Source organism: Lepisosteus platostomus, chromosome 8, assembly GCF_059453375.1.
Source record: "Lepisosteus platostomus isolate fLepPlt1 chromosome 8, fLepPlt1.hap1, whole genome shotgun sequence".
NCBI lineage: Eukaryota > Metazoa > Chordata > Actinopteri > Semionotiformes > Lepisosteidae > Lepisosteus > Lepisosteus platostomus.
The window spans coordinates 59499024-59525375 of NC_142618.1; the positions used below are offsets into that span (position 1 = coordinate 59499024).

General features: G+C 38.3%; 1 protein-coding gene across 3 annotated transcripts in view; it reads left to right on the top strand.

The window, feature by feature from the left end:
• The window catches only part of ofcc1 (orofacial cleft 1 candidate 1), a 108005-nt gene that overhangs the window by 26778 nt on the left and 54875 nt on the right, over positions 1-26352 (top strand). For all 3 annotated transcript variants that reach the window (XM_088644126.1, XM_088644128.1, XM_088644127.1), the window contains exons 8-13: positions 1184-1276; positions 1495-1571; positions 2610-2727; positions 7796-8035; positions 11640-11897; positions 12327-12531. In XM_088644126.1, the coding sequence (XP_088500252.1) occupies positions 1184-1276; positions 1495-1571; positions 2610-2727; positions 7796-8035; positions 11640-11897; positions 12327-12531 (991 nt within the window). The remainder of the gene's footprint in view (positions 1-1183; positions 1277-1494; positions 1572-2609; positions 2728-7795; positions 8036-11639; positions 11898-12326; positions 12532-26352) is intronic.

Here is a 26352-nt window from a genome sequence, read left to right on the forward strand (position 1 = left end):
TCCTTCTCATAAGGTATTAATCAAAAAGTGATAAAGAAAAAGATTTATGGAGGCACTGCCTTCTCAAAAAGCATATCAAAGAAAAAAAACACTGAGATAAAAATGGGGGTGTATGCACTGCTGTGCAAAAGTCCTATTCATTTTGTGTTCTGTTCTTTTTAATCAGTTTTTCACTCACACCAGATATGTGGTCATCTTCTGCTGAAGCATTAGACATCTCTAATATAGCTGTTAATCTTCTTAGCTCAGTATAAAATTACCCTTTCGGTTTTATGGATGTGCAGAGAGGAATAAATTATTTCACTCGACAACGGGTCAGTTAGATTTGATTGCTGAATGTGATGGAACAACTACTACAGTGCTTCATATTGGCTGATTATGCATTGTTTGCCATGATATTGTGATCAGTTTTTGGAACATTCTTATCAATGGCAATTAAAGACAAGGTATAGCTACTGTAAGTGACAAACCTGGCTTCTTCTCACTCGGACTATGGTGTATTAATAGCAGTAAATGTTGCTATAATAGTAGAGTATAAAGCACCTGTGGAGGGCTTTTTTATTTTTGATGTTTTAAACATTCATTCGGTTCTGCATATTGTAAAAGCTGAGTGTGTAAAAGATGTCTTGTGCACAGCAGTCTGTATACACATATAAAACATAAAAAGACTGAGCCACCAATAAAACTAAAGAACAAACTGACATAAATTATATCAGTAACATTATAGGAAAAAGTAAGACCTGATCTCACAAAGTATTGCAGTGAGTAATATGTAATAGTAAGACCTGAGTCATCACATCTTTTGAATAATAAGAAGTCTTATCTACACTAGTGGGAATAAATGTTATTCCACTACAATGGTGTATTTACTCTCTGTCAATTGTGCGCCCACATGTCATTGAAGCAACACATTATGCAGTAGAGATTTTCTTTCTATTTTGGAATACTATTATTTCTTAAACAGAATATTTTCTTATGTATGAGATGCTTTTATTTAACAGTTGTACTATGGAGATACCGTCTAACGATGCATGTTTTTACTATGCGAGTGTTACCGCAGAAATGTTTATAACTGCCCCAAAATATTTTTGATGTAATCCGTTAGATGTCTGCCTGGTCTTGTCATGTTTTTCTTATTTAGATGATGTTCCTAATTCGTAGACTGTGTGCTTTTCTTCTGCAGGAGGCCTGGTCAGTGAAGCAGAAGAGGCTGATGCTGGGAAAGGAACAAGGAAGAGGGAAAAGACTAATGTCATTCTTAAGGGGAAATAAAAAGGTAGCCAACTGCATCCAAAATGGAGAGATTACTTTCGCAGTGTTAAGTGTGATTTCCTGGGGTATTGTTGGTATTAGCAGAAATGATTTGAATAACATGCCTATTGAGCCAAAAAATACTTTTCTGTTATTTCCTTCATGTCTGAACCATACGTAAATGATTATGTTTTTTGGTGAAAAGGCGTTTTAATTACACTTGCTCTTTTATTCCTTTGAAAGGAGCTAAATATCCAAGGGGACCTTCAAGAAAAAGAAATGAAGATACTTCATGATCAACTTTATGCAGCCTTCCAACAGTATGTTTTCAAAATTGCCACAATACAGCACATTCTGTTTTAAAGTCTGATGTCTAGATTTATGCTTCTTTAATAGTAATCACTTTTTCCTCTTTGAATTTATTTATTTTAAAAAGCAACATTTTTCCAAAGTGTTTGTGATATATTTTTGTAAGGTCTGAGTGGCTGAATTATGGGTATTTAGCTCTGAGGCAGATAAAATCTGTCCATGTCATTGGACTCAAAAGAAGCATCAATTTTGCTTCATCCGCTGCACACTGGAAACATGCATTTTCCCCCTTACCCTAAAGGCAATAGTATGTTTAAGTTTTTAATAATTTTGCGGCACCATGCTGACTGACATAATAAAATCAGGAAAATGTACATCATTTTTTTTCTTTTGTATATTGTGGGTGTAAGTTGGACACAACTGTCAGCTGAGTGTTGTTTTAGCTATGCAGCAATGACCTACTCTACAAAGCTTTGCCCCGACAAATTCCTTCTGATATCATTGGTGGGTGGCTATTAGATATATTGGGCATAAGAGAGTTTATATGTACTACCTAAGGCAAAATTTCTTAGATTCAATAAGATCTCATTTAAGATTCTTTGAAATGGATGCCAAATGGACTCTTTTTAACGCTTGCAATTCATTTTATTCAAATTATTCTTTTTTAATGATTCACTGATTCACAATTTTTATTATTGAGCGCAATTAATATCCTTATTATATGAGGGTGAGAAAGGGACCCCGGCCTACTTTGTTTGAGAAATTGCAAAACAAGAAAGTAATGAAAATGGCAAGTATCAAAATCTGGGATTCTGTTAACGGGTTGTTTTCCAGTAATTGATCATTGATCTCTCGATGTGCTTTATTTTAAAAAATCAGAAAAAATCCGATTGGTGGTTTTGGTTTCTGATATAATGTATGAAAAAAGTCTAAAATGTGAAGCCAGTGTTATTGGTTATTCGTTATTAGATATTGCTTTTGGCGGTGAAGTAAAACAAGAGATCCCATATATGCAGGTGGCTGTTAACACAGTTACTGTTATGTTTCAGAGCAGAAAGTCAGTTGCTGAAGGCATTGAAGAAACACAAAGGTGAAGTGACCGCCAAGTACGGAGAATTGACTGAGTCGGGGACACAGTCAAACAGGGAACAAGGACTTCGGTGGCAGGTAAGGTCTAAACAACCACAGAGGAGCCCAAGAGGTGCTGGGTCAGAAAAAAAAGGGCAGCTGTGTCACACATGACACAGTCTACTGCATGAAAGGATTTGAATGGGAAATGTCTTATTTTCCGCGAGCTGATCAGTTCAGGTGATTTGTTGTTGCACACCTACAGTACGGTACGTGGGTGTGGTGACTCTGGAAAAGCACGTTGTTTGGGCAGAGGGGAAGCCGCAGTGACGTGGTAAGGTGAGAGGTGACGGCAGCCTGCCTCTCACACGGAGGAAGGGGGGCGCCGTGATGTCACGCCGCAAGATGAAGTGATCGAGGAAGCTTCTTCCACGTCCCTTTCTAAGCCTGTAAAGACGCAGCTTGAGAGCACGAGAGAAAAGAGCAGGAGGAGAAGCCGTTTCGGAGGAAGTGTAGTGACGAGACTGCTGTGCCACCATTGCAGACTTACAGATGTAATGAATCTTCTATCAGCCTTTCCTGCCAGGGTGACAACTCGCTTTGAGGAAGGTTGTAAATGCAAGAGAGATTGTGGTATAATTCCTCAGACTGGCATTTCTGCCCCCCAGTCACCATTCGATTATCTCCCAAATTGCTGTGTTTCAGAGAGATAAAGATTTTTTATGGCTTGCTGACTTGAAACAACCAGCACAGCCAGAAAAGCAATGGCTAACCTGCCATGCATAGTAATTTCATTGGTAAATGACAAAATCTTTGTTTATATGACATTTCCAAAATTACTGCGGCAGATGAATCTAAAATATAAAATGTCACATTTGGCATGCAAAACTATGAAAATATATTTCTGTGCAAAATTCATGGAGGCATTTAATTTAGAATGTGTTTAATAACTAAGTCTGCCTGCATCAGTAATCCTGCCTTGAGGATCGAAAAAGATTGTCATATTTATTCACATATTTTTTTTTTATTTCCGAAGCCAAAAATTTTAAGGGTAAATGTTCATTGTTAATTAAGATTTACTAATTAAAATGAAAATAATTAACGCGAAAGCTTAATCTCGGAATATTAGGCTATACTTAGAAAGAAAAGAAGTTTCTTTTATATGCCATTTCCTGTATATTAAGGATATTTTAAAAATCAGTCAGTGTGTAACCCTGAAAGAAGTATACATTATAGCTAAGGATGTCTCCCTGCCAAAAATGCTGAGGTTACTTGGTAAGAGCTTTGATCTCATCTGTAGGAGTAGAGTAATGTTATGGCACCTAAGGCTCACATAGGACTCTAGGCACATCAACAACCTCAGATATGGAAAATTGGCTCACTTTGCTTTTTACCTTCCTAGAAAATTTCACTTCACCCGCATCTGTGCACTAAAGCCAGATAATAACACTGTTTAAAACGTGAATTAAAATTAAAGGCTGGTGGGTTATTTAGTCTTACTGCTATGGGGCTTAGAGCCTTAACCTTCTGTATGCAATGTGTAGGCTAAACCGCTTTACCACCAATTATACTAATTTCAGTATTGACTAAATTGGTTTTGTGTATGCAAAGATGCTCAGCAAGGAGATTCAGCAGCATTATGGTGAAGCTAAACATGACTTGTTTCTGACGGATGCTGATTAAGTGGGTAGTGCCAAAGTCTCACTGCTCCGTCGGTACTGTTCTATAAAGAAACTGTTTTTTTGTGCACGAAAAAAAAATAAAGCAGGCATCATGTCAGGCTGTAAGTGAAAGCGCACCTTCATCGAGTGGAGAGCTCTGATTTGTAATTCTGCACAACAGCCGCTCGTCATTCATAGTCTCCTCTCCCTCCACAGCTCAAGGTCAGGGACCATGGCTGGAATTTCATGATGCCACTCCTATAACAGAGTTCAGCTGATACATGTAATGTTGTGTGGCCTTTCTAGAGAATTTCACAGAAAATGCTGCAGTTACAGCGACAAGCAACGATTTTAGCTAAAGTAACACACTGCTTTTTCATTTAATTGAAAACCTGAACGTAATAGCGACCTTTATAGGACAAATGGTATTGTTTAATTTATAACAAGTTTAAAACGCTGATAGTGTATGTAGTTGTCGGAAATTACAGAATGTGAATTATTTTACCATGCATTTAAAGTGCAAAGCAGTTGTATCTGTCATCGTGCTTGTACAAATGTCTCCTTAAGACAATTTTGGATAGTATTCCAATTAGTCTGAGGATTGGGCTGTATTATACAGATGTCTTTTTAATGTGGTCAGACGGAATGTGAACTCCGTGCTCTGTAGACCTCAAATAGCTGTCAGACACATGTATTAGCCAGCAGTACTGCCAACATAATATCAAAGGGTTTAAAACTGCCTGCTATTTAGATGCAAAGAAATTCCAGAACATGTTCTACACGTGTAATGGGTGAATATTATTATAAGGCCTATTAACGTCAGCCACCAGGATCTGGTCAGTCAGGGGAGGGTCACAAAGAAGGATTATGGCAGCAGTGATTTTTTTTTTGTCTAATGAAAACATCATTTCTGACATGTTCATTTCCATACCTGTTTTCATTCCCCATGCCAGTTTCTCAAAATGTCATACTGCGTGGCACGATCTTTGAATTATTCATAAATCGGCGAACGCGTCTTTTCCGGAGGCTGGTGATCGAAGGCGCCGCTGCTGAGACACACTGCTAAAGCAATGGCGGCTTTGCATCAGGTCTCTGCTCGCCTGTTCTGCTTTCATGGGGGGTGGGGGAAAACCATCGCTGAGCCTTCCAGACTGGCAGCCCTGCGGTCAGAGGACAGGCGATGCAAGGAAACTGAAGGGCAACGCTGGTTGTCGCTCGGGAGCAGGCGACGAGGACAGGAGCTCTCGAGACCAGGGCAGATGCATGATCAGAAATAACTTGGAACCAAACTGTTTTCCAAAGTATGCTATTTTGCTAAAGTAGCAATGGGTATCAACACTCATTGGACATGATGTGTATGTACAGTATGCGAGTGTATGGGGATAGCTGACCGCCACACATCTGCACTCCAGTCCGCTGTGTATCCACTTAACTGCACACTGCCGTGGGGTTTTGTTATGTGCCAGACAGGACTATTTTTATCTTTTAAACCTAAACGGGTAAAACGGAAGAGTTGTGTAAGTACTGAGGCACGTCCAAAGCAGAACAGACCAGTCTTTATATCATAAATATAGTATACTATTTAGATGTATGAGACGGTATTACAATTGTTAAAAATTGCAAGCTCAGTGTTAATAGGAAAACCCAAAGAGGCTGGCTGAAGTAACAGCCTCTTGGAGCTGCGGATTGCGCAGGAGTTACACAGTGTCTTTTGCGTCATATTTTTATCCAGCTACTGTACTAAAAAATAAATATAGGTTATCATGTTTTTTAATTCTTATAACCTAATTTAGATTATAACCACTGTTGATGGAGTAAAATTCAGCGAGATACTTTTGCTAGAATTGCGGTTTTTGAAGACGATACTGCATTGAAGAACGAACTCTTTTTGTGAGGTTATTGGTAAGACGCATACAGTAGTTACTTCAGCTAGTGTTCTTATGAGCCATTCTGTTGTGTGCACATAGACGTGTATAGTCATGCTGAATTTACAAATACACCATATAGAGTACAAATATAGTTACATGCATGTATTTATAATTCTGTAGACATTTGACCTTTGAAGCAGTTTTATATCTCAAGCTGTGCTGTCCCGGTCTCTGTCTTCAGTTATTCCCAGCGCCATGCACTGTGTGTCTTCTCACTGTCAATATTCTGCATCTGTCTCCCACTTTGAATAATTACTCGTGCTTCTTTTGCCCCCCAGCGAACACACACCTTGATGCAGAAAAATTACTCCCCAAAATGAGTTATTCTCCAAACTGTATTGTTTATTTCTCCTGATTGTCAGATGTATGCACTTCTTAAAATATTTTAGCAAAGGAAATGTTTGACAAGGCTGTCTTTAGCTTCCATATGCTAATACAATAGACAGTGTCATGTCTCCTTCAGGCACAATGCTGTATATTAGAGAGCCACCCACGCCTTTTCCCATGCAAGCTTAAGAGTTTCTAGAGGCGCATAGATTTTATATTTAACTTTCTGCTTTCTCAACCCATCCAAAATCTTCTCATTTTTTAACATTTTAAGATAATCGATTTTTTTTAAGGTGAGGTGTCAGTTTCATTTATTATATAGTAAATTTTAAATGGGGGCAGACTGTTCTGTGCAGTTTTGTACAGAAAAGGCTGCACAAGTTCTGGGAATGGAATACGGGATGTTCCTTTGAAATTGTACAGCACCCTTGCATTGTTTTAGACAACCAACACTATTGTGTTGCATAGCCATTCACAAGACATTGATCAAGCTGTTTTGCTGTTAGAGAACAGTAGGGTGAGTGCATTGGAGAGCTGACAGAAGGGGAACCGTCTAGTGTACCCACCTTGTCTTTGCTTGTAGTAGTTTGTAAAAAATCAGCCATTCATTCGGTATCAGAAAACCACTAATTCCTTGTAAGGGTTGTGGAAACCCAGAACCAGAACCCAGAAGCATGGTGTGCCAGATCAGACAACACACTGGAGTGGACACCAGTCCATCCCAGTGGGGAGAGACATGTAGGGACCATTTAGAGATAGCTTTGGGATGCGGGAGAAACGAGCAGCACTCAGAAAACCCACTCAGTGGGAGATCACACGAATTCTAGACACAAGCTGCTCAGAAAGCTCTATCTCACCGAAGAGCCCGTGACCTTCCTTTCATTCCATAGTGCGTCCTGTGTAATACAGATACACCTACACTGCTACTGTATCACTAAGCATGTCCGGAAGAGCAGTACTTACCAAATATCAGCCAATATAAATGCCGCAGTTCCTTCAAGTAAAAACACACACAAGAAGTGAAGATGTATATCTACAGTATAATACGGGGTACGGTGTTCTGGGGAGGAGAAGGAGAAGGCTGGCTTTCAAGAAAAGAAAGATTTTCTCAGAATTCCAATAAAAATAGAAGAAGGAGGCTTCGACATCTTAAGTTGGTTACTTCTCCATCTTCTGATGTCTGCACATTGTTTCCCTTTGCATCAGTGTGTTTAAACCCTTCAGTGGTGTGAGCTGTGTCCATTGTTTTAGGTCGGCTGGAGCAAAGCCCCACAGCCTGTTGAGATCCAGATAAGATGTCTCCGTGGTGTGAGGGACAAACTGCCCAAAGGACGCTACGCCCTGAGGATCTCCCTATACAGCCGTCTTGGGGGACAGGCTCTTCGGTGGTCCAAAATCAGAGACCACCAGCGGGCCGCCACAACTTCATCGGTCGGACATGGCGGGAACTTCTATGACTCAGAGTTGCAGTTCACACAGAGTGTCTTCATTGTAAGCAGAGTGCTGTTTCAGATAAGTGCCATAACCTCGTAATGAACACATTTGTTCCCCCTTATGGTGAGGAATATGTTTTTATTCAACAGGGAAAGAACAGGATATGATTTGCGGTGTGGCGGTTCATTCAATAAAAACCCCACTTTATTGAAAAGATGCTGGGGGAATCTTTTCAAAAACATAGCCTTTGAGAAGTTTATGATGAAAAATAAAAAAAAAATACATTCTTCATATGAAAGTCATTTTGGCTTTGGAAGGTTGGGGATTAAAGCACGTTTAGTTCAGAGTTCTGGAAATCTTTGAAGTGGAAAAGTAGCAGAGAATTTCAAAAATATTTTAAATGATAATCATCTCAAACATAATGATACATGTAAGCTAAATAATAACAGTTAATCTAAATGTTCAGCTATTATTACAGTCATTCTTTACAATTTTCTCTTTTTCAATGGCGTACACTTTGCCTGTGTGCACTAATATTAAAATTGAAGGGGTTATGAAACATTATATTAAACAGTTGCTGTGTTTATACATGAGGATAGAAAGAGTAGTATTAAAATGTGCTGGAGAACCTCTGTGTTTTACTTCAGGGAAATCCAATATGAATAAAACAGCAACTTTTCAAACATGACATTTAATCCATGCATGTAAATCAAACGGGAGATCTATTATTCATTATTATAAGGGCATAGTATTTTATTGGATTGAAAATGAAGTACAAATGCTGTGAAAAATTTAGTGTCTTTTCTTGGGGTCTTGGAGCACTTATCATTCAGCCTGCTAGACTTCACTGGCTCTCATAATAAAAAAAAATATCAGTCAGAGTATTTTAAAAGTAGCAGTCTTTGATAACAAAGCCAGATACTTGAAGAGGTATTTTTAATATGCTGTCACATTTCATATTTTATGCACCCTTAAATGCTAATGTGATGTATAAGGAATATTGTTAATATTTGCACCTTATTAGTCATACCCAGAATTTCCTTCTCTAAATTGACTTTACGATGCTGCATTTATCAGAAACTGATTATCATGACCTAAGGTACTCATTCTTAAAATATGATGAGTTCAACAATTTTCAGAGGATTATTTAGCATGTGTCAGCATATATCTTGCGATAGAAAGCTTTCCAATACGGAAATGCGATAGGTGATTTTTTATTTTTAATTTAATCCAAAGAAATTATCTCCTGAAGGTTGATTTTCAATTTTTTATTTAATTTTTGGTAAAAATATGTAGTAAATGGTTATCTGTAGGTCCCATTTTGGATGTTAAAATATGTATATATCACGAGCCTAAATTATTGCTTTCATTAAGTTGCTGAAATGTAAAAAATCAGTGACGATTTCTGCCTTCCTGCCTATATCACATAGTTAATTAAATTTAGTAACAATAAAGCATGCTGTCCAGAATTACAGATCTTGCTTTAAATATGTTTACTGATGATAACAATTAAGCTTTAACCTTGTTTACAGCGTTGTTTTCCAACTCTTCTTTTTCATGCTCCACCTTATTGAATCCTGATTATTTCGCATGCCTGCCTCATTGATATTTCTAGAAAATTACCTTATGTTTAATGCATGCATCAATTCTTTAAAAGTAGCATAATGCTGAATTCTCTTCACATCTGATGTCTTTGGTTCAGCTGATGTAAGGGTCTGTAATAGATACTTTAGCTAACCCCCTGTTTTGCTGTGAGTAAAGATGGGAGACACTTAAGAGTCTGCCTTATTTTTTGCTCACTTGACCACAGCTTTCCTAGCACATTCCCGTCCGTGTTGAGACTCAATTGCAACCAAAAGAAAAAAAAAAAACATGTTCAGTGAGACCACTATGATTGCTTTTTTTCTTTTGTGGGTTTGTTTTGCGAGCACTGAGGGCTTCCTGACAAAGTTGTTGTTTTGCGTGGACAGAGGATAAAATAGAGTCAGTTGTGGTGTAGTGTAATTCCTGAACGATTACTATCAATAGACCGTAGACCTTGGATTAAAGCATTAAGGTCATTCAGAAGCAATGGCTTCCCTCAATACAATACAGTGTTTACTGTCACCCAGCTGCTTCGTTCAGATACTTTTGCAGATGTGGTTCTCGTTTATATATTTTTTTCTTTTCTCCAAACGTGATGATCAGATTTGTATGAGAATATCAGGTTCAGTCCTCCTGTATGCTTTGCCCACGTTATCTTGCGATTTCTGGAGTGTTCGTTGTGGCTTCTAAGAGGAAATAAGGAATTAGCAATTGTAGGAGGAAGCCAAGAGCTTATTTTTGTTTCCTTCTTGCTTCTACAGGAATGCAGCAGTTCAATTTTATCCTTCTTAAAGATTCTTGCGAGGCTTCTCATGAAATTAGGTTGGGCCCACGGTCTTTATGTGGTGTTTACTTCAAGTGGGAAGCATAAGATTCAGAATCTTAATATTGAAGAAAAAAAGAGGCAAGGCGTGCGATGATAAACAAAATCTTTGGAATTGGTCCCAATCTCATTATTTTTCTGAAGTCCGCCATCTTCTTTTCATAGCCCTGATCCCATCACGACCACACTCTCCTTTACAGTCTTTTAACTTAATTTCTCAAAGACAGAAAAGAAAGAAAAGGAGATTTTGAATAAACCATCTTGTTTTTCTGTGACAATCTGGACCTAATGATGTTTTTTTTTTCCTTTGGAGTCTGCTAAAGATGTCAGTCTTTTTCCAATGAAACTTGATATGCATAATGGGTTAATAACAGGTGCCACTGGATAAGAGTGTTTTGTTTCTCAGGCTAACAAATTCCTTAATGTGACTTTCTCAGACGAGCCCAGTAAAGACAGCTTCCATTTTTCTGTTTGTTATGGTTTATGCTTCTGTTTCAGTAAATTAGCTATAGAAAAAATCTTTTTAATATCCATCATATGCAATATTATGCCATAACTTGTGGCTTGACTCAGGCACAACCTATCATTATTCAGGTGACACTGAAAGCAGATTAGCAAGAATACACATGATTTATGTAATAAAACAAGTCTTTGCACTTTTCTATTAGAAATAAGAGAAGGATGAAATATTTCTCTAGTGATTGATGAAGTGGTATACTCTTCCTTGTCAGATCATTTTTTAGACTTGATTCCAGTGTACTGTTCTTTGAGTACATAAAATTCTAGATGTGTGGTTGCATAATAAGAACACCAGTAACACTATTGACTGTAATTGTGTTTCCTACTGGCTTTATACTGCATTAAACACATTCAATAACTTTGTTGTATATGTATACGTTCTTTTAAAATATATGCATTTAAATATGATCTGTTATTTGTGCATGACGCCTCTTAAGTGTGCAGTTACATTGAAACACTTTGTTATAAGATTAAATACAGTAATGCTATTTAGAGTTCTAAAAGAAAAAGTGCCTTTGATCACAGAGCCGAAATATATGTATAACAATCAAGTTCGCATCCAGTCATTTTAAATAAACTGGATCTTGTAATAGATCTCAAGCACATCTGTGCTTTGGTGTGCCTTATGTAAACACACTTGCATACATATGTGCTAAGAAATTTGTAAATGCATTAAGATTGAGGGAAATTGGAAAGTGCAAATTTCTTGAAATATTTTATGGGGTTTTTTTTTAGGTCTTACCTGCTCCGAGTGAGGTCCAGCCAGAGATGATCCTCCTGTTTGAGATGCTTTCTGGTGAAAATACTCCCAGCAGTGACCTGTTTGGCTGGGGTGCCTTTCCTGTATGTGACTGCCGATTTGAGATCGTGGAAGGACAGTTTAAATGCCCTTTGCTGAGAGGCCAGCCCGATCCCGCTATTGACCAGTTCCAGAAGATAGAGGATCTCATGTCGTCCGACTTGGATAACTGGTTGTGCAATCTTTACTTTCAGGTGCTGTGTGTTTTCTAATTCACCACACCTCCGTGGTTACAGCGCAGCTCAACAGACCACCTACCGCATGAGCACATGCAATTAGCTGATTTTTGTACTAATCCGGAATTAAAAAAAATGACCTTATGTATGATTATTTGGGATCTTGGGAGACGGGGTAGAGATTTAAAAAAAATTCTGAGAAGGCATACGCTACAGTTGCTGTATTTATATATAAAGTGTCTAATTAATAACAGCCTAACTGCATGAAGCAGAAGCAGTTGAATCTTGTTTGTGTTTTCAACATGTTTCGTTACTGTGCTTAGATATGGCTTTGTGCTACATTCTATAGTGTAATGAGATAAGTACAGTAGTAATAGTTTTCACACAGCCGTTTCCATGAACCTCAAATTTCCTGGACTGATGTCATCCTCACTGGGCTATTTCTAGGTAAAGAAACTTCCCCGCTGCGATCCCAAGCACCAGGAATATGAGGTCACCCTTCAGATCCCTCAGGCTTGCCAGAGCCCGGACAGCTTGTATACCTGCTGGGTGACTAAAAGGCACCGAAAGGACTGCAACACCAAGGAGTCTCATCTGAGATCTCAGTTCAGCCTCTCTCCTCACTCTGGCCGTTCTTCGGCATCCCAGCAAGGTCAGTCACACCAACATCATCTTCATTAGGTCCCCGAAGTCACATATGTGTTTGTGTATCGTAACTAATATATAGTATATTGTAACTATTAATGTGTCGTAACTAATATATTTTAGGTTTTGAACAGATTTCCTATCAGAAATCTGTTTGGGCTTGAGAGGTGTAGTCTTTACCACTGTTTTAAAAATGAAACGATAAACACAAGATGTTATGCTATAGTAATACTCCTCCTGTGCGTACACAAGGTCACATATTTACATATTTAACAGAACAGTGCAGCCAGCAGACAGATGATTAGGGCTTAAATGATGTAAGCAGATGGCAGTGCACTGCTACAGTTGAATGACCGTTTGCCCAAGAATGTGAGCAGTTGCGATGACTAACATGGGGAAATATTTTGATGAGCAAAGATTGCATGTGAATCCAAGCAATGCATATCCCCTGTTCCATTTTTATTCACACAGCAGATCAGTTTGATCTTGCATATACTTTTATTTTTTTTCTTGTTTAAGAGCATATTATTGTTATTGTTGGTTTTAGATTCGTGTTGCCTTAAAACGAGAAGTGAAGTGCTGAAAAAATCAAATCATTGTAACGTATTTGCAAAGTGACAGAAATTAATTTTATTATTCCTTTCCGAATTACTTTTGACTTAATTTTTGTTATTATGTACTCTTTTAAAATGTGATGTTTATGAAGACTTCTGATGGCGCCTGACCTGGATGCTGGCATAGTTTGGATCCTCTTGCACTTAATACAAGCTATCAAATAAAAGTTGGAGAGCCATTCAATCTAACCTTCAGCAGGTAGGGGAGAGGATTGCAGCCCCTTGATGACAAGCAGCTGTGCAGTGCGTGAATCATGACAGTATGAGGCAGTCGGCAAAACAGCTATCCCTGCTTAATTCCTGCCTGCCTGAATTAGAACCAGCAAGAATTGTATGGCTTACCTGATGAGGAATGTCAGAGTTTAAGATTCTTGTAACATTTGTGCAAAAACAGCTACCAAAATAAATCCTCTTCTGGGATGCCCCCAATCCCATGGATGTTATAAAGGAATACAGTGGTTTATGATGGCTCTGGCTGAACTAGTACCTGCCTCTTTAAACTCCATCTCTATACTGACCGACAGCTCATCCTTAAGGCTGCCTCCCCCCCCCCAAGCTGATGGAAAGTTAACTCTTGCTCCCCTTGGATTGTTCTGCTCTGACAGCACTGTGCTCACGGCACAGTGCACACGTTTTTCACCTTGGTGCAGGCATTTCTTTGCCACACTGAAGTGTGGATAGAAAGTCTATCCACAATGAACATTCCAGTCTGTTCAGCATGGCACACGAAATGAAAAAGTTCATCTATGGGCTCATGTTTTTCTTTGCTGACTTCTTTAGGTTGCCCTCAGGTTGTCACTGTTTTGCCGTGGCCTAGTTTAATCACATTTATATTGGGCTTTTGTGGGTTGGTGTTTTGGTTTTGGTTCATATCACCAGTAGCTGAAGTTTTCTTGTTTTCAGTCTGTTGTAATGAAGGCCCTAGCAGTTCTACTTGTCTGCTGTTTCTCTCAGCTAGTCAGTACAATTTTTGTCATGTTCATTCTGCTTAAAACACATTTGTACTTCTTTTCTATCTGGTCATTCAGCATTCATCATATATCGTATTATATGTAATTTATACAGCGTCAAATGTTAGATGTTAATTGTATAATATACTTATTTCCCCCCTGCCTGTTACTGATGTGTTTTCTGTTAAACGTGTCCAGTTCTGAGGAGCTGGTTGCCCTTTACTGCTATGTTTTGAAGTCTCTTTAAATATTAGCAAATTATGTTAATTACACGGAATGCATTATTTCACGAGACTCATCTCAATCCTACTGATGGTTATGGATTTTTCAATAAATCCCTGCCTCTTCCTTGTGCGCAGAATAAATCGAGGCGGTGGAGCAAATTAATAGGCAAATTAATTTTACTATCAATGATTTTAGCAGTGGAGCAGCATGGTGGCTTTGCAGTTTTTCTTATTGCTTTTGTGTTCTGGGTTTTATTCCAACCTAGGGTGTCTTTTCCGTGTCACTTTTGCATGTTCTCCATGTGGCCACTGTGGTGTTTTCTGATTCCACTAGTATTCTTCCACAGTATAGTTTAAACGGAGACTTACCAGTTGTGAGTTGCAGGGTGTTATGGCTGCTGACCACACTTAAATTGCTGATAGAAGTACGGGATGAAGTCAGCCTTTTAAAAGTAAGATCTGTAAGAGACCTCTTTTCATAGATCTCAAAACATCATGTCTAAGTAAGCTTCTTAAAAAAGGTAAAGAAGAATTCTACCTACTGTATGAGCCTCACCTCCGGAGCCCAGAGTCCTACTAACTGTTTATCCTTTTCGCTGCCTTAAAGATATCAATAATGATATAAGTGATATTTTGCATTACAAGAATGTATTCTGTATGTCACCTCTCAGTGCTATGAGGACTGTTAATTTTGTTGTTTTTTTAATAAAAATACTTCCATGACAGTAAAACCAAGAATCTGTATGTATTTCAATAGCTCGGCTAGGAAAGTTCTTTTTGTGAGCACACAGCTTTCAAAGCAGATCTTGTAGAAATCTGATGGGGACCTGTAGTGGGCCTCCACCATGCTTTTCTAGCCACAGTGAATCTGCACAATAGAAAGATCTCCTTTTGGGACAACTTCCGAGTCGGGATTTAGTGTTCATACAGGTGTTTTTCTTTATAAATAGTCGTAACTGCGGTGAAGTGGTGTGCAGGTGGGATTGCACCTGTTGCTTGCTGGGTGAGGCTCCAGCTTCCACATGGCCCTGAAGTGGGTGAACATTAGAGAATGGGCGGATGGAATAACGGCAATAGCTGTGGTGTGCAATCACAAAATACAATTAAAATGTTGGTATGAGTTCCATTCAAATATATGCTTAAGAATAATCACAGTAGACAATTAAGAGCCTCCAGATTTACAAAAATTATTTAATAGTGACTAATTTCACCTCTTAATGCAGCATGTACATATTTTTTTCTAGCTGCAGATAGGCTACATTTGTCTGGGGAAACAATAGACGAGGATGAAGGCCACATGCAGTGACTGAAATCATATTTTGCATTGCGTGTATTTTAAAGAGATTTATAAGTATGATTTGAACATTGATAATGCTCTAGTTTTAATTACCTGCGGTAGGTCGCTATGTGTATCGGTGGGAAAGGAAAAAGAACTAAGCAGTTGATCTGTGAAGTTTGTAAGCTCTGTTTACCATTGCTTGAATTGTCTGGGCCTTCCGTGCTAAAGTATGATCATCACAGACTGAAGCCATTTGATCGTTGTTCACTTCACAATTAATCCGGTTTTCAAGGTGCAGTAATTCCATATGATTTAGGGAGTGTGGCTGTGGTATTCAGGAGTGTTTCATATCACTGCTGCACGTGCAAGGTCCACCAATATGGTTTAAGAACCTACAGCGTCTGCAACTGAAATCGTAAATCATCTGGGGAGATAGGAAAGAATGGAAATAGAAAAGAGGGGTTTGCATTGTTAATATTTCAATGGGCAAGAGGATATATAAGGAACAAGTAATAGGTTTATTCCATACTGAAAAGAGAAGAAAGAAAACACAACATTTTCTCTCTTCTCTTTTTGGCATGGGATAAACCTATTACTTGTTCCTTTGCAGCCTACGCATGCTGACGCAGCTCCCCACCTGAACTACTTAAAAAGAATATATACTGTATATACTGTATAGGAATATGTAAGAATATGGGATTAGCTGACACCATCCTAGCATCCGAATGTATTTTGGCTGGTGGAACTCAGTGACTTGCTGGGACCTGTTGCCCTGAACTTCATAGACAGAAAGATCAGGCCAAGGTTGGAACACGAGCTCCTTGGCGAAAGTCAGGAAACCCACTGCAAGTCCAAGTCACATGCTAGCACTGCCTGTTGAAGAGCGGTCTAAGCACTTTGCACTGTCACGGGCCACTGGTTTTCCTCTTCTTTATTTTCCAAAGGAGCAGTCCTTCCAACTTTCACATGTGTGTTCTGTGGCAGGAGTTCTAAATCACACCACTCAACACCGCTCAACAGCCCCAGAGAGCTCGATCTGAGTCAGTGACCTTGTTGGTACAGTACTGCTTTGTAGAATTTGAAGTGAGTAAAGCTGCATTACATATATGACATATTTAAAAGCAGTTTCTATGGCTTGCTTACTTTTAGATGATATCATGACGTTATTGTATTTGGCAGATGCCTTTAACCATGGAGACCTACAGAAATAGAAGTTGTTATTAAAAAAAATAAAATAAAAGTTTGCAATTTCTGGCACAAAAACATTTTCCTGAGTTTGATCAAACTGAACTAACATGGTGGGTTTGGTTGGATATGAACCCTAGGCACTTTTACATACATATAGTATATCTTTTAAAAAGTCATTGCACTTTTAGGATTAGTTTGTCCTTATTCTTTTTCATCTATAACACAAATACACCATTCAAAAGATTAAAAAACCCAGGATTTAAACAGATATAAAGAAAAAAATGCTTGGCTGGGAATTCCTGGGCACTAAGAAGTTATAACATGCAAAATCCATTGCATTTTTATTGTTGTTTTCATCTTTTCAAGTACTTAGAGGCCTCAGTAGGCTTGTACTGCAATGCATTAAGTAGGCTATATTTGATAGGGAAAGACAGCACAGAGATGTAGAAATGAGTAAACAAACACAATATGGGGTAATTCGTTTCAAATTAAGAGTTTTTAAATTCTCATTTGATGTCTTCCTGGCCGTTGACAATTTAAAGAAAAAAATAACGCCGGGGAAAGCGAAAGGCAAATGAAGTAATTTACACTTGTAGCTTACTGTATGCAGAATTAGTGATAATTCTGTGGGTTAATGTTCTGCAGCAAATGCAACAACTGCATTCTGAGTGTAAATACCAGCCTTTATTAACTGTGTTGTTGCTGGTTCCTATTCAAGCAATACATCTGGAACTATAATGTGTTAGCGACGGTACTCAATCGATTGATCGGTTCTTACTTCAGTGTTCTCTGCAACAAGTTGCCACAGAGTACTTTACAGATAAAAAGTGTAATAACAAGTATAGTACATAATGGGCGAATCCACGAGTTGGTGGATATACTGTATATATAGGTAGGTCACTATATGCTGATGGGCATGTTTTTTTTTCCCCCATAAAATAAAAATAGAATGGAAATAACAAATAGGAATAATGCTAAACATCGTGCATAGAGGAGAAGAAGTGAAATAATTCTGTTCAGGTCCATGCTCACAGGCCCAGATCACAGTCATCAGGGCCGAATACCGATGTCCTGTCTGTACAGACCAGTACCTTGTCAGAGGCTAAAGGGTTAGGGCTAGGCAAATCAGGGTTCTGAGGTTCCAGGTGCACTGTCCCCCATCAGGGAAGTCTTGGTTTATATCCACACTGTGCCTCCTGCCAGTCTCGATGAGGTATTAATACCTCGCTAATGGGAAAATATCGTTTATAATAAAATGTAGGCTTCCTCTGTAAAGAAACCTACTTTTACCCTGACTTTCACACAGGTTAATGTCTTTCCTTATTCCTTACTAACTTTCCTCCCTATGTTATTCACATTTTATACTTTCTGCATTAAGTGCCTACCTGTCTAATAATGACTCCTGTCCACAATGATCTTACAACTGAATAACCTCCAACTCTGTGAGTGACCATCTGTACAGCTTTTCATCTGTGCGGGAAAAAAATGACTTGCTGAATCCTGTGGCCAGAACTATAAACAACGAGATAAAACCATGGGGGACTGAAAGGTTCTTACATCACGTGATGTTACATTGAAGGTAGGGAAGGTGGGAAAGCCAACACGAAGGAGAATTGCTCATGTCTTGTATTTCGTTTAGTCGATTTGCACATTGAAACATTTGTTTTTTCGTCAAGACTTGCTGATTGGTGTTTGCTGTGTGTTTTGCAGCCCATGTTGAATACCCAGATGGCAACCAAAGGACCTCAATTTAGATTAATGATATCATTAGATGTGTAAGCACTCCACAACTCAAGGCCCGAGTATGTGATAAGCCTGAGACTTATTACAAATTACTTTCTCGCTGCTGGCTTCTTTAGGGTTCCTCGAAGGAAGTGTCAGAAATCCTGCCGCAGAGAAACACGTTGATTATTCGCAACAAATGTGAAAACTCCAGCATATGGGACCTTGTGTTCTGTGTTGTAATCATCCCCGGCAGTTTGGTCATATTCTAATTATGATGAAACGGGCTGACAATATAGAAAGGGAATAGTGTACTTAAAACTTCAGTGCTTGGTGCTAACTTGTCTGACTGTGGAAATACCAGCAGCCATATCACCCTGCAACTCACAACTGGCAACCCACTGAAGCTAAGCAGGTGTGAGCCTGGTCAGTACCTGGATGGGAGACCTCCTGGGAAAAACTAAGGTTGCTGCTGGAAGAGGCATTAGTGGGGCCAGCAGGGGGCGCTCACCCTGCGGCTCATGTGGGTCCTAATGCCCCAGTGTAGTGACGGGGACACTATACTGTAAAAAACAGGCGCCGTCCTTCGGATGAGACGTAAAACCGAGGTCCTGACTCTCTGTGGTCATTAAAAATCCCAGGGTGTTTCTTGAAAAGAGTAGGGGTGTAACCCCGGTGTCCTGGCCAAATTTCCCCATCGGCTGTTATCAATCATGGCCTCCTAACAATCCCCCTCTGTGAATTGGCTTCATTACTCTGCTCTCCTCCCCACTGATAGCTGATGTGTGGTGAGCGTTCTGGCGCACTATGGCTGCCGTCGCATCATCCAGGTGGATGCTGCACATTGGTGGTGGTGGAGGGGAGTCCCCATTACCTGTAAAGCGCTTTGAGTGGAGTGTCCAGAAAAGCGCTATATAAGTGTAAGCAATTATTATTATTATTATAAATGACATTGCTGGCCAGCTACTGAACTGGGGAGCTGCTGCCAGGGTGCAGCTAGGGTGGAGGGGAGGGAGCTCAGTAAGTAGTGCACAGAGCTGTGGGCCGTCTGTGACACAGTGCGCATTTATACGTAGAAGAGCAGACGGGTAAAATTCCAGTTTGACCTCCTTCCACACCTCTGTTAAGCACCATGTGCGTTATGTGAAAAAATCATTTTAAATCGGACTTCTGATCTCACTTCACTGTGGTGGTGATATTCCCTGGGTCACTCAGGTTTTTGGTACACACAGGGACGCTCTGCAGAAGAACTCTTCCGTTCCCTTTGGAAAATCGGTAAAAGTTTATGTAATTGCCTTACTTCTCATTGTGCTCCATTTGTCGAATCATTTATTTCTATTCATTTATCTAATCATTTTAGAATCATTTAAGCTGGGAGACAATCATGCTCGTTGTGGAGGCTCATACACATGATAAACTCATTTAATTGTGTTGTTGTTAATAATGTTGCTGCTGAATGTGAGAAGCAGAAATGTGGGTCCTTTGTAAGAGATGTCCACAAACCCACTATGTGAGAATCTTTGGACACTTTGTTAGTGTAGACTGGACGTTGAACATTCTCTGTGGACCCCCTAATATCCCTGTACACAATTTTGTGTGTACGCTAAAGTTCACTTAAAATGTATGTACTACTTAGTTACAGGAAGGAATGTCAGAGATGAACAGCACATTATTAAATTATGGATACTGCAAGAAGAAGTCTGTGTTAACACCTTTCAGTTTGGTTAACCTCTTAGAAAGATGATGTCAGAGGGTACAGAAAACTGTCTTGCTAACACTTGCTATGTTTTCATCTACAGTAGTCTTGTGGACTGTTCCACTAAATAAGTTCATGTTTTCATGAACTGGAATTCAGATCATTTTGCTATACTGTACCTATAAATGCTCAAAACAGAAATAAAATCGCAAAGAGTTAATCAGCTTAGGTTTTGTGATTCATAATGTGAAATACAAAAGTATTGTTCCAGAAGAACACGTAAATAAACAGAAGGCATATCTGTTTTCGATTTGGAATGCAGTGTATGTGTACTATATAAAATCACATGGGCTTTAAGAAAATGCATCACAACACACTGCCTCAGCAATCATTTAAGTCTGTGCTGTGTACATGTGTTGTTCATTGTACTTAGTATAGCACTTCTGTTATTCATATTGATTTTTGGCAGTGCTCATCTTTATTTATCAGTTTTAAAACTTTCAGGATTCCTAAGCTTTAAGCCTTGTGCAGCCTTTTAATTCTAAATGAGTTCTGACAGGTCTGCTGGGTAGTAACCTGGCCCATTTTAAAGTGATGCTGGCTGACAGCTCCATACTGTTCTCAGAGCAGGGGAACATGTGGAAGAAATTGTTCTTTTACATTTCACAGCTTGTCACTTCCTCTGCAGGACAACCTTTGACCTCCCATAGAGATCCTTACACCCACAAGGGAAGTATTCCCACTGGGGCTGAGGAAGTAAAGCACATTTATGTTCTTCAGCAGAGCCAAAGTATGGTATCCAGAAAGCCCCTTTTCCCTTTTACATATCTCTTTCACTAACACAGTTTCATATTCAAGCTGGAGTTTGTCATACCAATGTAAGGGTCGGTTCTTATTACATTATTTTATAAAGGGGCAGAGGGAGAAATGTATTAAATTCAGATGGCATACTTGTATTTTCATGCTTCTAGTTTTTACCCAAAAATAATCTATTGATAAAAATGTTAAAAAGATGACACATATGCATTCATACTGTAGCTCAAGACATGCACATTGTTCCTGGTCTTATCCAAAACTGGAACAATCCAAGTGGGTTTGCTTGAGAAGGCAATATGAGCCAGAGGCAGACAACTCCTGTCCTTGAGTTCCAGGTTCCTGCAGGCTTTAGAGCCTTTAGAGCTTTCAATTAGACCTGATCAAGTGATGGTCAAGGGAAACTGCTGACTGGATTTGTTATTCCCTTGCTAGGTCCATTTAAGTCGTTAAAGCCTTAGAAAGAATGGTTTCCAGGAATTAACTCATGACCGGAGTTATGACGACACTGGTGAAAGCTGCTCAAGTTGAGTTGAGTTACAGTATTACAGTCATAGGGGGATAAGGACTGTGCTATTTCATCCTCTTGAAATCAATGTTTATTGTTGTCCTACTTAATGTTACACAGTCAGATGGGGGTTCCTCTGACCTTTACACAGTGTGTTTATATAAATACTGTGAAATGAATAAAATAATAAGACAAGCAACTTCTGGAGAAAAGTACTCTAGTCCACTAAATTACAGATTAGGATGACACTCTGAAATTATAAATCCTGCTTTGTAGAGCCAGTATCTCACTCCGTTTGAATATCATTGTGCTCATTGTCATTGTGCATTGTAAAAGTGTGCTTTAGCCAACTGTTGTCTGCTTATTGGACTCACCAGGCTTAATATCAGGTACAGTAGCAAGTGCACTTATTAAATGAAAGTAGGCATGAATTGCATGTTTATAGTACAATTAACTGAGCAGATTTGATGCAATTGACTACTTGGATACCAAGAGTTCGTTAGCCAAATGTTTGTTTTGAATTTGTTTTGGTTTAGTTTTTTCACAGACGATCAGCATTGGTGGATCAAAGTTGTTGGGAAGATACTGTAGAAGATGTGGATTGAATCCGTGGCAGAGCAGAGAAACACGTGTTGTTGTTGTTTTTGTTGTTTGCTTTCTTGCAGTGTTGGATAAGTGTATGTTCAGAGTCCGATTTCTGTAGGCTTTCTTTCGGGATACTTGAGAACGGCCTGAGTGAGCACTTCAGTGAGATGAGGTACACTTTCCACAGTGTAATAGCTGGTAGATGAGCCACTGTGTACAGTAATATTAAGTGAGGAGGAGAAGGATGCTATTTAGTGAAAATGAAAGACATGAATTATAACTCGGGTGCATTTTTGGCGTTGGCCATCCACACTGTTCTCTGTGGCTCTGTGGCTTACTGGATGGCGAGGAGGAGTTACAACAGAGTTAACCAAAGAGTTGTGGGAGTGTGGAACAGGCGACTGTAACCAGCCATGCTGTTGCTGAAGCAGATACTGTACCCTGGCTTCTTTCAAGAACAGCTGGATAACATGCTTGGCTCATTCAAAGACTAACTACCACCGGGGCTAGATGGGTTGATTGGCCTCCACACATTGGTGTCTTTTCTTATGTTCTTATGAGACAGCACAGTGCCCACAGCTCTCACCTGGGACTCAGTGCTGGAGGAGGAACATTCACTGACTGCTGCTAGATCCACACTAAGTGATGCTTCCTGATCACAAATTGCATGGAGCTTTTAAAAATGGCATTGGAGGTGAAATTGCAAAACTGAAACATGGATAGGATTTAAATGTTTTTACGGATCCTGTACGGTGTAGCATGTTACTATTTGATGTTTTTAATCGTCGCTATAGTTAAGCTTCTTAAACTAATGACTGTAATTATCTTTAACTACTATAATTTCTTCTCAAATACTCATCGGTTTTGTAAGACTAAGCTCATAAGAGGAAGGCAACATGAACACGAAACCACCAAATGTACTTGAAAGGTTGTCATCCTTCCCAAGGGGAGGGAGTGTATTAAAAACATCTACCAGTGGTTCTGTCGTCTCTGGTTATTTTTAATCTTGAACTATCTAATATTCATTTTGGATAAGTAGTCTAGGACCAGGCTCTGGTGTCTTTATGAATGAGCTGTGGAATATGAACGTGACGTAATACTATTTAAAGAAATTAACATCCATTACCTTTAATTCTGTCAGTGTCCCATGAACTTAGTAAAACAAATGCGTTGTACTTGTTAAGGTGAATAACTTTATTTGCTAATGTGCTTATCAACAATGTCAATGGCTTACTGCACAAATAGAAAGGAGATAATATGAGAAAGTAAAAAAAAAACACCCAGGTAAGTGTGTGTGACCAAAAAAAAGTGTTCTTTTACCTTTACAGTTCACTTAGTACAGAGGTGCACAGGAATTGTGGATGTGCCGCTGTTTGACCTAAAGATTGTTTCCAAAGGTGTAAAATCTAATTTCATGTGAGGAGGAGAAAAGGCGCAGCTAAAAGTGCCTGATGAATGTGAAGCGTTGCCAGCCTGCTCAGTACATATCTGGCTTGCCGCGTCATGCTGTGAACAGGAATGATTGAATCTGGCCTGACACTGAAGGACTTCCCCTGGCTGAAGCTTTCCGAGAGTACGTGACTAACCAGTTTGTGGTGCTGGGAAAATAGAAATTCCCTTCCTTTTGTTCTGTTCTTTTTTGCTATTCAGTCATTTAAAGTTAAATCAAACATTTTATTTAAACCATCCACAGTTATCTTTTCACAAAGCAAATGAATAACATTCAGGAAAACAGTGCGCGAGTATGTTTCACCGAGCATTGAATTCAATATATGTGCATAATGTTCAGCACTCAACTTCTGTGATACTTCATTATTTGCATTTTCTAAACCACGATAGATAAGAGACTTCATGGGCCATTGATTAGCCTCTGCACTGCCTGAGATTCGCTTATATGAGAAAATAACTTAGTCACATTTGTTTTTGGCTGGGTGGTGTTGAGAGGTTTGGCATTTTCTGGCATTTATGGACGAATAACTAAATTCCTCATATGTGTTTATGAATATAGTCAAATCATAGTGAATGTCAATCCATCTGTATTGAACACAGGCTGTATAACATGCATTGTGTTAAAGCTCAAAACTGTCTCTTCACACAGCTTTATAGAGCTATGTATCTCTTCATACATAATATATTTTCATATATAGTACAATTTAGTGCATTGTGATGGGTTTTATAAGAGCAGTTGTTGATGTCACTAATGATATTTTATGTAGATAAAGGTAATGCGATTCTAATAAATACATTGCTTTTCACATTCAAATTCAAATATATTAAACTGTAGGCATTTAAAATGTTTACGAGCAGAAATACTAATTAAAAACTACAGCTGCGTTAAAATTAAATCTGATGTCAGTTCCCTCCAAAAAATGACAGCATTCTGCAAGCTAAACAGTATTGCCATTAAGTAGATTTTAGCCTTCAGAAGTATTGCTGATATGTAGCCTCTATTTAAAAGTTATTATTACAGATATATTTAATTCCTCAAGCAAAAGAAAAAAATTATATCATCTTGGAAGTTTCCATATTTATTATATAGATGTGACTGGCTGCAAAGAAAAGGAAACAGAGAAAAAAAGTTTCTCATACTGAAATTTTTACATGTATCAAGCTAAGGTTTACTTAATTAGAACCTTCAGGCAATGAAGGAACCCTTTTTTAAATTCTGTGAATGTTAATATGCTAAATAATGCAAAGCCTCAGCTCTTCAAGCATGAGACACACATCTGGCGGCTTAACATTTAAATTACAGAAAAAAAGAAAAAAAACACTTCAGAAGTAATTTTCCAAGGAAAGGAAGAATGGGAAATGTATTACAACTAAATTCAATTTCTTTTTAGATTTTTCATCATTTCTAATTGCGTGCATTAGACTGATTTTGCTCGTAAGGTTTTATTCAGTTTTGTGGAGATGTGTGTGGCTCGAACTTTCACAGGAGATACTATTTCCTCATGTTTATAGTGCGTATATGTCTTTGTTACTGTTACAAAGTAGTAAGACAGTAGAACACAACTGACTATCACCTACTATTAAAGTAGTAACAATAACATAGCAGTGCCATTACACAGTTAAGGCTGTAAAAAGGATTTAGTGAACAGAAAATGAGTAGTACAGATATGGAGCGATTATAGAGCGAGATTTTTTGTTCTTTTTAAAAGCCTACAGTTTTATGTAGAGATATGTTGTAATATAAAAAAGCACTGCATAAGTGTCTTAATTTAAATTTGGTATTTATATAAATGAACTGTAAATGAAGACTGTAATGATTAAGACTGCAGCATATAAGTACATTTTATTTTACATATTACTGACTGATTTGAAAAGATTTTTTAGCCTTATGACTTTCTGTAGAATTTCTGCTTTGAGAGAAATAAACCAAAGCTGTACCTTTTATACTTTTCAACAATGAGCTACAAACATTTTAATGGGTTTGATTATTTGAAGTAGAGTTACAAAAGTAATAGATGCCTAGTTAGATTATCACAATAAGTCGACAAACAAGTACATACAGAAATATACTTTATATATTTTAGACATTGATAAATAAACAAAGAAGCAAGATTACCAAATAATTTGTATAGTAAAAAGGAGAAATTTAGATTCTTTATTGTTAAACACAACAGAGGCATTGCATTCTAAATTTACTTACTAGAATAAGTTAAATAATGTTTCTCCTAAGAAAACAAAACAAGTGGCTTCCAATTCTATAAAGCACCAGTAGGTGTTATGAATCTCAGAAGGTTTCATTACATCTTAAAATCTGATACTCTCAGACTCAGTGTTTTTTTAAGAAAATCCGCTGCCTGTTCATTAGAAATTAAATATCCTTTTTGGAGTTAGTTTTTTCATACATATGGAAGAAGTGTATTTTCTCTGACGTGGGTGTACACTACTGGCTTTATTCTTGCAGAGAAACAACAGTGCAACAAATACTGTATCTGATTTCAGTTGTATTTCAATACAGGAGGAAATTAACCTAAATACCCTAAAATACTCATAATGTACTCAGATTATTAAAAATAGATATATTTCTGAACCTACAAAAATAAATATTACTGTTTTGATTCAAATTAAGAATATATTACATTTAGATGACAAAAATTAAGGACAGTGTGAATTCAGGTTTGTGTAATAAACTAATACTGTAATACACTGTACAGTAATTGATTGTAATTGATTGACTTCATTTAGTTCCTTTAGTTATTAGAGGATAGTAAAGACAGAGGAATCTAAGACTTACATACAGTAG